Source organism: Ranitomeya imitator, chromosome 5 (genome assembly GCF_032444005.1).
Source record: "Ranitomeya imitator isolate aRanImi1 chromosome 5, aRanImi1.pri, whole genome shotgun sequence".
NCBI classification, from domain to species: Eukaryota; Metazoa; Chordata; class Amphibia; order Anura; family Dendrobatidae; genus Ranitomeya; species Ranitomeya imitator.
In genome coordinates this window covers 506213405-506225417 of record NC_091286.1, presented here as the reverse complement: position 1 = coordinate 506225417, position 12013 = coordinate 506213405, and the positions used below count along the sequence as shown (strand labels likewise).

General features: G+C 41.0%; 1 protein-coding gene across 3 annotated transcripts in view; it reads left to right on the top strand.

The window, feature by feature from the left end:
- Positions 1 to 12013, top strand: part of ARHGEF26 (Rho guanine nucleotide exchange factor 26) — a 203082-nt gene that overhangs the window by 124849 nt on the left and 66220 nt on the right. For all 3 annotated transcript variants that reach the window (XM_069727465.1, XM_069727466.1, XM_069727467.1), the window contains exons 7-10: positions 1513 to 1665; positions 2399 to 2528; positions 4092 to 4166; positions 11233 to 11322. In XM_069727465.1, coding sequence (XP_069583566.1) covers positions 1513 to 1665; positions 2399 to 2528; positions 4092 to 4166; positions 11233 to 11322 — 448 coding nt within the window. The remainder of the gene's footprint in view (positions 1 to 1512; positions 1666 to 2398; positions 2529 to 4091; positions 4167 to 11232; positions 11323 to 12013) is intronic.

Sequence of the window (12013 nt, the reverse complement as noted above, 5' to 3'; positions counted from 1 at the left end):
TCTTATAATGGGGCTGTCAATGAAGTGTGTCTTATAATGGGGCTGTCAATGAAGTGTGTCTTATAATGGGGCTATCAATGAAGTGTGTCTTATAATGGGGCTATCAATGAAGTGTGTCTTATAATGGGGCTGTGAATGAAGAGTGTCTTATAATGGGGCTATCAATGAAGTGTGTCTTATAATGGGGCTATCAATGAAGAGTGTCTTATAATGGGGCTGTGAATGAAGAGTGTCTTATAATGGGGCTATCAATGAAGTGTGTCTTATAATGGGGCTATCAATGAAGAGTGTCTTATAATGGGGCTATCAATGAAGTGTGTCTTATAATGGGGCTGTGAATGAAGAGTGTCTTATAATGGGGCTATCAATGAAGTGTGTCTTATAATGGGGCTATCAATGAAGTGTGTCTTATAATGGGGCTGTGAATGAAGAGTGTCTTATAATGGGGCTATCAATGAAGTGTGTCTTATAATGGGGCTATCAATGAAGAGTGTCTTATAATGGGGCTGTGAATGAAGTGTGTCTTATAATGGGGCTGTGAATGAAGAGTGTCTTATAATGGGGCTGTCAATGAAGAGTGTCTTATAATGGGGCTATCAATGAAGTGTGTCTTATAATGGGGCTGTCAATGAAGTGTGTCTTATAATGGGGCTGTGAATGAAGAGTGTCTTATAATGGGGCTGTCAATGAAGTGTGCATTGTAATGGGGCTATCAATGAAGTGTGTCTTATAATGGGGCTATCAATGAAGTGTGTCTTATAATGGGGCTATCAATGAAGTGTGTCTTATAATGGGGCTATCAATGAAGTGTGTCTTATAATGGGGCTATCAATGAAGTGTGTCTTATAATGGGGCTGTCAATGAAGTGTGTCTTATAATGGGGCTGTGATTTTTATGAACTGTGATGTTGTTTGCAGCCATTTGCGTGTTTTCAGTGTGGGATCTTTTGTAAGCTCTCCTGAGTGTCCTGATGCAACAGTAAAACTAGGGAAAGCAGGACTGTATCCTCAGGTTACCCTGCGAGAGGGGCATGCTTTCCAATGGATTAATTTGGTCCTTACTGTTTTATATCAGAAAGCAGAAATGTTGGTTTGCCCACTTGTGTTGAGGCTCGTCCCAGTGCAGGAGGAGGAATCTTCATTGTACCCGTGTTCTATACACCTCCTCTTTAGTGAATATGACTTTTGATTTTAATTCACACCATGTCGTAGCCTGAAGCACAGAACGCGGTGTGCCGTCATGGTGTCGTTGGCGCTCTTTGATTCCCTGTGTCATGCATCCTGCCCTTAGGCCCTGCGCAGGGTAGAACACCCTTTATAAGGTGCTTCCTTCATGGAGGTATGTAAAGTGCCCTTTATATCATGCCGCTGGGTGATCGAACCTCAGATTTGCATAGTTATTAGGACATCGCACCCTCAGCTGTTTAGTGGGACACAGGTTTGACTTAGCGAATTAGCATGTGTTGGTAAATGGTAATTAACATTTTGATTTTTTTTTTAATTTGTCTTTTAGATTTTTTAAAGAATTGGAAGGCAGACATCAACGAAATATTCTTATTGAAGATATCAGTGACATTGTTGAGAAACATGCAAAAACCACATTTGATCCCTACGTGAAATACTGCACTAATGAAGTCTATCAGCAAAGGACACTGCAGAAATTAATGTACAGTTTATAGATTTATTAAGTTCATTTACGATCTCTATTCCTTGTATCTTCTTTATATGTGTGTGATGTGACCTGATTTATCATAAAGGGAATCTGGAGCAGATATTTGTTAAGGAGCCTGAGAACAGTAAGATGCAGAGGCAGAAACCCAGATTCCAGCGATATATCACTTACTGGGGTGCTTGGTGCAATTTTGATAGAATCCCTGTTTTCTCTGCTGTAGATGTAGCAATGCTCAGAATGCTAAGTTCTGTATAACCCCGCCCACACCTCTGATTGGCAGCTTCTTCCTGTGTGCACTGTACGCTGTCAGGAAGCTGCCAATCAGTGGAAGAGGCGAAGTTACACAGATCACCTGATTGCCTTGCACACAGTACCTAGTTCTGCAGTGATAATCTCCTGCTAATAAAACACTGATCATATTGAAATTACAGCAAGCTTCTGCGCAATTGACATCCCTGAAGTCAGGCTCTCTGCCTCTACATTATGTGGCTATCAAATTAAATAGCAAAAACCTGCTGACAGATTTCCTTTGATATTTCATTAAATCTTTCAGATGTTCCATACAGTTGATTTTATTTATTATATGTTGTTAGGTTATAATGCCCATTTATTATGTTTGTTGCCTTTAAATGCTGTAGTTATTGTTTTTCTTTAAATATATTTCTGCTTGCTCTGCATTTTTAACATTACATTATTCCCACTAACAAAAATATCTTCGGTATCATAGATCTACAAACACTTCATTTAGGGAGGTTTTAATGAAAATTGAGGCCCAAGAAGAATGCAGAAATCTCCCCATGATCTCCTTCCTCATCCTCCCAATGCAGAGGGTTACTCGTCTCCCACTCCTCATGGATGTAAGTTCAGTGTCAAACAGGTATAATACATTATGTACATGTGGCAAGTTACACATAACTTACTTACATCACATTTTCATCACTTGTTTCTGTTGTCATGTACTTTATTTTTACTTTAGCTGGACTCCATAGACTGCATCTGTGTCTAATGGTGCAGCATTATTTATATTTTGGTACATATTTATTTTTCAATCTATCTATATAATTCTCTAAGGTCCACTTCCGTCTGTTTGTCCATCTGTCTGTTTCTCTGCCACAGAAATCTCGCATCGCTGATTGGTCGCGGCCAGCTGGGCGCGACCAATCAGCCACAGTCCGGCCGCGAATTGGCCCCTCCCTACTCCCCTCCAGTCAGTGCCCCGTCCATACTCCCCTCCAGTCAGCGCCGACATAGTGTTTCAGAAGTCCGTTAAATGGACTGCGTTACACAGCGGCATAACGCAGTGTAACGCAGTCCGTTAACGGTGCCATTAACCCTGTAAGTGTGACCAACGTTTTACTATTGATGTTGCCTATGCAGTATCAATAGTGAAAACATATAATGTGAAAAATAATAATAATAAAAAAAAACATGATATTCCCACCTTCCGTCGTCCGTGCCAGCCTTTCCCGCTCCTCGCCACACTCCAGTCCCAAGAATGCATTGCAAGACCTCTACATCATCACGGGTTATTGCCGCAAGGCATTACTGGGAACGGAGCGTCACGACAAGCAACGCTAAAGGCCTGGGCTGGATCCGGGGGCCGCCGGAAGATGAGTGTATAACTATGCTATATCCTATGTGGCTGTGCAATATACTACGTGGCTGTGTTATATACTACATGACTGTGTTATTTACTATGTGGCCAGTGTTATATACTACTTGCGCTGTGCTATATACTACGTGGCCTGTGGTATATACTATGTTGGCTGGGTTATATACTGTGTGGGCTGTGCTATAAACTACTTAGGCTGTGCTATATACTACATGGGCTGTTATATAAGGCGTGGCCTGTGCTATATACTACGTGGCTGTGCAATATACTACATAGCTGTGCAATATACTACGTGGGCTGTGCTATATACTACGTGGCTGTGCTATATACTACATGGCTGTGTTATATACTACGTGACCTGTGTTTTATACTGTGTGGTCTGTGCTATATACTGCGTGGTCTGTGCTATATACTATGTGGGCTGTGTAATGTACTGCGTGGGCTGTGTTATATACTGCGTGGGCTGTGCTATATACTACGTGGGCTGTGCTATGTACTACATGGCTGTGCTATATACTACATGGCTGTGCTATGTACTACGTGGCCGGCCGTGGACAATCAGCAAGAGGCACAGTCCGCCCACGAATTGACGTGGGATTTGAACCACGCTTCGCTAATTGGTCGCGCCTGGCCGGCCGAATCCTGTGTATTCTTTGCATTATTCTGAAATCTTCATAAATAAACTACATACATATTCTAGAATACCCGATGTGTTAGAATTGGGCCACCATGTAGTTATATCATAATCACCAGATATACAAATATTTATTTATATTACTTTTTTCATTAATGTTTTGTTTTTATTTAGACAATTTGTCAAAAAACGCCAAAAGATTCTGTTAAGTATGAAGTCTGTAAAAGAGCCTTGAAAGAAGTTAGCAAGGTAGTGTAATATCTTACTTTTATATAGTTGTATTGCTTACATTGTGCTCTGTGTAATATCAAATGATACAGTAATTTAGTAGTTCTCTGACTTGTCATATATTGACAGCTGTAACTTTAAATTGTGATTGCCATTTACAAAAACTTTACTTAAATCAAACTGCAGGCAAATATAAGAAACTATATAGTGTATCTTATCAGAAAAAATATGCTTGTTCTTTCACGTATGAGCAGCTATCTCCACTCTCTGCTAAACTTCATCATTCACCTTGAAGAACCACAAAATTGCGTCTTGATGAAAAGAAGACAGACTATCAGATAATAGAGGTATTAGAGTAAAGCTCTTTGAGGAGTCAGGAGAATTGTGGGTAAGAGAGGCAGAGAGACACACACACAGAAGGTGCTACTGCTTTCTAGTAAGTGTCCCTCACTTCAGAGTTGGATTCACAGCTACACTGCTCAGTACTGCTGATTTATGCACTCCATGTTGATCCTAAACATGTGCTTCATAGAGGCAGGAGAGCAGGAATCCATCAGATCTGCATTGTGTATAGAACACATTATAACAGCTTGTCTGTATCCACTAGCTCAGATAACACTGAAAATTAGAAACAATGCATTCAGTGGGGAAGGGAAATTTTAAATCCGATGCAAATTATATAGTAGCAGTAATAGTGTTATTTCTAATGTACGCACACAAGTTACCCTTAAGTCATCAATAACTACAGATTTGCAGTGACTAGAGTAGTTGGTTCCAGTTGGAATTCTGAAATATTGGTTGAAGTAAAACACATTTAAAAGGGGATTCTCATGTTATTACCGTATATACTCGAGTATAAGCCGACCCCCCTAATTTTGCCACAAAAAACTGGGAAAACGTAATGACTCGAGTATAAGCCGAGGGTGGGAAATGCAGCAGCTACCAGTAAATGTCAAAAGTAAAAATAGATACCAATAAAAGTAAAATTAATTGAGACATCAGTAGGTTAAGTATTTTTGAATATCCATATTGAATCAGGAGCCCCATATAATGCTCCATAAAGTTTATGATGGGCCCCATAAGATGCTCCATATTAAAATATGCCCCATATAATCCTCCATAAAGGTTAATAATGGCCCCATAAGATGCTCCATAGACACATTTGCCCAATATAATGCTGCACAAATGTTGATTATGGCCCCATAAGATGCCTTATAAAGATATTTGCCCCATATAGTGCTGCACAAACGTTATGGCCCCATACAGACACTTGCCCCATATGGTGCTACACAAACGTTATGGCCCCATACAGACAATTGCCCCATATAATGCTGCACAAACGTTATGGCCCCATAGATGCTCCATACAGACACTTGCCCCATTTGCTGTTGCTGCGATAAAAAAATAAAAAAAATCACATACTCACCTCTCCGTCGCTCAGGCCCCCGAAACTTTTAATATTCACTTGCTCCTCGTTCTGGCATTGCTCCATCTTCAGCGTCTCCTGCACTGCCACTGACGTTCAGGCAGAGGGCGCGCACTAACCACGTCACCGCGCCCTCTAACCTGAGCGTCACTGCTGAAGACGGAGCAGCGCCAGAACGAGGAGCAGGTGAATATTGCGCAGCGCTCCCCTCCCCGTTATACTCACCTGCTCCTGGTGCCGTCCCTGCACGTCTGTTCCCTGGTGCCGGCAGTTTCTCCCTGTAGTGAGTGGGCACGTTACCGCTCATTACAGTAATGAATATGAGGCTCCACCTCAATGGGAGGTGGAGCCTCATATTCATTACTGTAATGAGCGGTACCATGTGGCCGCTCAGTACAGGAAGAAGCTGTCAGCGCTGGGGAAAAGATGTGCAGGGACCGCACCAGGAGCAGGTGAGTATAATTAGACAGCCCCCGCTCCCCCTTCCCTGCCGACCCCTGGGTATGACTTGTGTATAAGCCGAGAGAGGGACTTTCAGCCCCAAGAAATGGGCTGAAAACCTCGGCTTATACTCGAGTATATACGGGAAATATCTTTAGTTAGTTATACAAATGAAAATAAGCATGTTTGAAATTGACTTGCTTTTTCTATCTACTTCATTCTTCTCCTGTGAGAACTTTCATCTTATATAGTGTACAGATTGTTTCCAGAGAGCTTATCCTGGAAAGCCTGGCCAGATATGCACAGTAGTAACATCCCTGGAGAGGAGTTAACTCCTAACATTCCAGCCATCACTCTCCAGCCTATTGATTTCTATACAGCAGATATCTGCTTTCTTCCCTCTTCATGTCAATCAATGAACAGGTCCCACCCCACTAGAAACCAAAACGTGAAAGAGACATGAAATCCGTGTGTATCTGAACACACAAATTGAAAATAACTCTTTAACCTTAGTGGTTATGCTATTAGGAAAGGTACAGCACAACAGAGCAGAGGCAAAAATGATATGTAACTCCAATTTGCTGAAGACCTTATTTTTTATTTTATTTTTTCAAAACAAGGTGAAATCATCACGTCTGAGATATCTAATTAATAGTGTTTGCAGTTTGTATTGTGAAATCTACTGATGAATCCCCTTTAGGCTGAAGTAAAATGAATAAGGAATCATCTCTGAAGGAATATAAGGCGTTTTTTGTTGTGCTTGCTTGGTTTTCCTGCATTTTAGAACATTTGAGGTCAGAATGTGCGAGGAGATGTTAGTTCAAATTGTGGAAAGCGAAGTTCATGTTGGCTGGATGAAAGCCAAAACGTAATGGCTAATTGCATGAAATACTTGCAATGTTCTGCTACACAAATTAGATAACTTGTTTAAAGATTGCATAGTTTAGGAACGCGTGCTGATTGAAGGTTGCTGTAGTTTATCAGCATTATGCTTTGATATTAAAGGAAGTTTATTTTCCCTGAGGCGAATTCAGAAACACATGGGTTTACAGAAAGTGCTTGTATGTGAGGCTCCGAGGGAACTACCGTACCTTTTTTAGAATTAACTTTAAAAATTGTCAAGCATAAGTACCGTACATTACTGAAAAGTATGTGAAAGTTTGTCTTCAATGAAAAGGCTCACAGTTAAAGTACACCTCCAGTGCTAGTCTTCCACATAAAACCTTTTAGGCATTGTATCTGTGTAGAAGCTTCCAATCTAAATGAAAAAATAGTGTATGTTCTAGGCTGTTTGGTTGATTCATTCACCCCTTATTTCTTCTTGTTGGTGTTAGGTGTAGTATAAAATAGCTTGAATATCTTACATAAATATGAATTGGTATTTTATTGATTTTGAGGTCCATAGGTGCAAGAAAATGGCACCCATCCATTTTAGTGTATGAATCAATGTTCCTCTCCATAGGAAACTGCTGCTGAAGGAACCTAACTGACACCAGGAGGGGACATATCATCAGACGCTCTCATTATTGGATCACGACATAGCTACTTTGCCTGTGTATGTGAGATACTTATAGCTATGTGATGTGATGCGATCCTGTCCTGCACAGATTGGAAGGCCTTTGGTTTCTTAGCATTTCTTACAGTAGCGATGTGCATTGGAAACAATCAGATGTGCTGGTAATGTGCGTCTGATGGATTCATATACGTTATGAGCTGTGGTGTAGCACATGTTATGACTGAACACCTCCCAAGGCGCTCAACATTCTTGACAGTTTTAGCTTATACACCCAAGGAAAGCAAACTTGTTTTTCACTAGTCAGATCTTCAACCTGCAGGCTGTAGTAAGCTAATCCTTACTTACATGCTGGAGCTACAAAATCATTCTGTGCCTTCACTTACAAATGGTTCTTCTTTTAGTGACGGTCTTCAAAGACGAACCGCTCTACATTCTACATGTTTCCGTCACCTTTCCCTATTACGAGTCATATTCTTTATTAATCTGATATTCTTCATTAATCTCTGTTGTCTTTAAAGTAACCATACTTTCTAGTAACTGTTCAGAATGGGAGGTGTCTTGTGTATACACCTTGTTTAACACTATTTCTGGCCATTATATTACTCGTTTCCTGCATCTCTAGTTTGTAATCCACTCTTGAGTTTATTGGAGGAGACAAGCTGCTCTGATATCTCCCACAGATATCAAAGCACACATGGAATTCCTCCTTTTCATTCATTTCTTAAGCTAACAGAGATGAGCAGCATGGTAGAAGTTATACAGTAGTAGTGATCAGTGTAGATGTAAATCCAGCTCTGTGATGAGTTAAAAGATATGTTAGAAAGCTCAGCATGATCTTTCTGTGTCTCCCTCTGCCTGTTTCGTCAATGTGATCCTCTCATCTCCTATGAACTGGCAGTACGTTCACGAGGCAGGTGGGAGAGGGGGAATGGTCTTATGAGTGGGGAGTGAAGTCAAGAAGTCAATTTTTCTGCTAAAATATATTACTATGTTTCTTATATATGCTTGCACTAATGGCTTGCACAACGTTTGTTCCCAATCAAATAACATGATCTGGCAATTTTTTACATGACCTATATTTTAAATAATTACCGTATATACTCGAGTATAGGCCGACCCAAGTATAAGCCGAGACCCCTAATTTTGCCACAAAAAAATAGGGAAAACTTATTGACTCGAGTATAAGCCTAGGGTGGAAAATGCAGCAGCTACTGGTAAATTTCAAAAATAAAAATAGATACCAATAAAAGTAAAATTAATTGAGACATCAGTAGGTTAAATGTTTTTGAATATCCATATTGAATCAGGGGCCCCATAAAATTCTCCATACAAAATACGCCTTATACAATGCTGCACAAATGTTGATTATGGCCCCATAAGATGCCCAGTACAGACATTTGTCTCATATAATGCCCCACAAATGCTGTTTATGGCCCCATAAGATGCTCCATAGACACATTTGCCCCTTATAATGCTGCACAAATGCTGATTAAGGCCCCATGAGATGCTCCATAGAGATATTTGCCCCATATAATGCTGCACATGGCCCCGTAAGATGCTACATTGAGATATTTGCCACATATAATGCTGCACATGGCCCCATAAGATGCTCCATAGAGATAGATGCCCCATATAACGCTGCACATGGCCCCATACAGATATTTGCCCCCATATAACGCTGCACATGGCCACATAAAATGCTCCATACAGGTATTTGCCCCATATGCCGTTGCTGCGATAAAAAAATGACATACTCACCTCTCAGGCCCCCAGAACTTGCTATATTCACCTGCTCCCCGTTCCACCACTGTGTCTTCCCCGTTCTCTGCACTGACTGTTCAGGCATAGGGCGGCGCGCACTAATCGCGTCATCGCGCCCTCCGACCTGAGTGTCACTGCAGAGGACGGGGAAGACACAGCGGCGGCCGGCGATGGAATGGGGAACAGGTGAATATTGCACACTGCGTTATACTCCCCTGCTCCTGGAGCAGTCCCTGCACATTTGTTCCCTGGCGCCGGCCGCTTCTTCCTGTATTGAGCGGTCACATGGTACCGCTCATTACAGTAATGAATATGCGGCTCCACCCCTATTGGAGTGGAGTCGGGTCCATATTCATTACTGTAATGAGCGGTACCATGTGACCGCTCACTACAGGAAGAAGTTGCCGGCAGCGGGGACCCAGAGATGTGCAGGGACTGCGCCATGAGCAGATGCTACTCCCCCTCCCCTGCCGTCCCCTGGGAATGACTCGAGTATAAGCCAAGAGGGGCAATTTCAGCCTAAAAAAATGGGCTGAAATTCTCGGCTTATACTCCAGTATATACGGTATAATGCAAAATAATCTGTTTCAACTTGATAAAGGAAAGTTGTCACATTGAACTGTAGCTGTCCAGGGCATCACAAATGCATAATTCAAAAGGAAATAATAATGCATATTCTAATTTAATAAAATAAGGGACAGGGATGGTATTTAAAAGGAGTTCTAGTACGGTACACTATACAGACCAAAATATTGGAACTCACCTTTCAATAACTGAATTGAAGATTTGCATTCAGTCCCATTGGTACAGGGAAATAAAATCCAGCCCCTCGCCATGCAGTCTGTCTTTACAAACATTTCAATGGTCTTTCTAAAGAGCTCTCTGAATCTGAGCGTGGCACTGTGATCTAATGTAAGCGTTGTAAGAAGTCCTTCATGAAATTTTTCCCCTCCTAAATACTTTACATTCAACTGTGAGTGGTCTTATTGTAAAGTCGAGGTGTTTAGGAAACACAACAGCTCAGCCAACTCGAAGTTTCAGACTATGCAGAGCTACAAGGCAGTGTCCCCAAATGTGGAGGCAAGTAGTGCATGGACATGAAAGTTGCCAACTACAGTTGCATAGCTCAGAAACCTCCTCTGGCATTATCGTCAGCAGGAAAACTGCACTAGGAGCTTTATGGCATTTGTTTCCATGGCTGAGAAACTGCATCACGAAGTACAATGCCAAACATCGGACAGTGTGGTGTAAAGCCCACCTCCTCTAGACTCTGAAGCAAAGGAAACATGTTGTATGGAGTGACGAATCGCACTTCTTAATCTGCCTGTCTGATGGACAAATCTGGGCTTGGAGAATGCCAGGGGAACGTTACCTGCATTACGCAGACAAAGCTTGGTGGAAGAGGGATAATGCTATGGGGTTGGTTTTCAGGGTTTGTCCTACGCTTAGTTCAGGATAACAACAAATTTTGGACTATTTTATCTTCCAAATGTGTGGAACCAGCATGACTTTACCCAAGGCACAATGTAAGGTCCATTAGGGCATGGTCATGGGTGTCCTGGTTGGAAAAATGTACTGGCTCTCACAGAGCCCTGACCTCAACCCCAATGAATACTTTTTGGGATGGACAGATTTTGAAAGCCAGGTCTTCTTGTCCAACATCAGTGTCTGCCCTCACAAATTTTCATCTGGTTGATTGGTTAGGCCTTATCCTGTTTAAAGATTAGAATAGTTTGTGTAGTTTTTTATGTTTAAATAGTTTTTACGCTTATCAACATATTTTTCTTAATTGTGTGCATTAGTTTTCGAAAATAGGTCACAGTGTTTACTTAACGTTTCCTGGGTCATGGGAAGAGAGAGTATTACCTTACTACTACCATGTTTCTTCTTTCTGTGTTTTAATATCCATTTAATCATACATTAAAATATGAATTCTCTCGCAGCTGGTGCGTCTGTGCAATGAAGGAGCACGGAAGATGGAAAGAACAGAAATGATGGTGACTATTAACTCCCAGTTGGAGTTTAAAATAAAGGTATTGCAATTTGTTTTTTTAATTTTGTAACTAGATTTAAATGTTGATGCTGAATTTATTTCCCTTGAAGAGATGAAGAGGTTGAAGGACAATACTGGATTTAGTGGCAGATGGCAGGAGTTTCTCACTAAGTGCATAGTAATACTTTAATAATGCCACATTTCTTCTGTCTGCGTTTTGGACAAATATATGATCATTGGGTGTCTGACCACTTAGAAACACACCAACCCAGAACGAGAATGTTTTGTGATAGCTTTAGAAACTGAAATAACTTAATTGGTCTCCATAGAGAATTTTTTATATTCTCAAATTATTTCGAATAATTGGCCAATAGATAAAAAAAAAGCGTTAAAGATTTTTTTTTTTGTCAGTATAATTGGACAATTGCTTCTGTCCTGAGCATTAAAATATCTGATAAATGCTGCTGCCAATTCGGGAAGCCGCATATATGTTGAGAACTGAGGTCACTGACCTGAGAACCTCCTGTTGGGTTTGTCATCAGCCACTGAATCTAGGCGAAGAATGAATGGAAAGGTAGTCTTTTTCTATTCAATTTTTTTGAAACATCCAAGCAAGTGATCATAACATTGATTCGCATCCCAGAGGTGATCTGCCTTAAATATCTGGAACGACTATAATTGGCTGCATCCTTGTTAGATTGAAGGGGCTTTCTGGATTTGGAAAATCACTG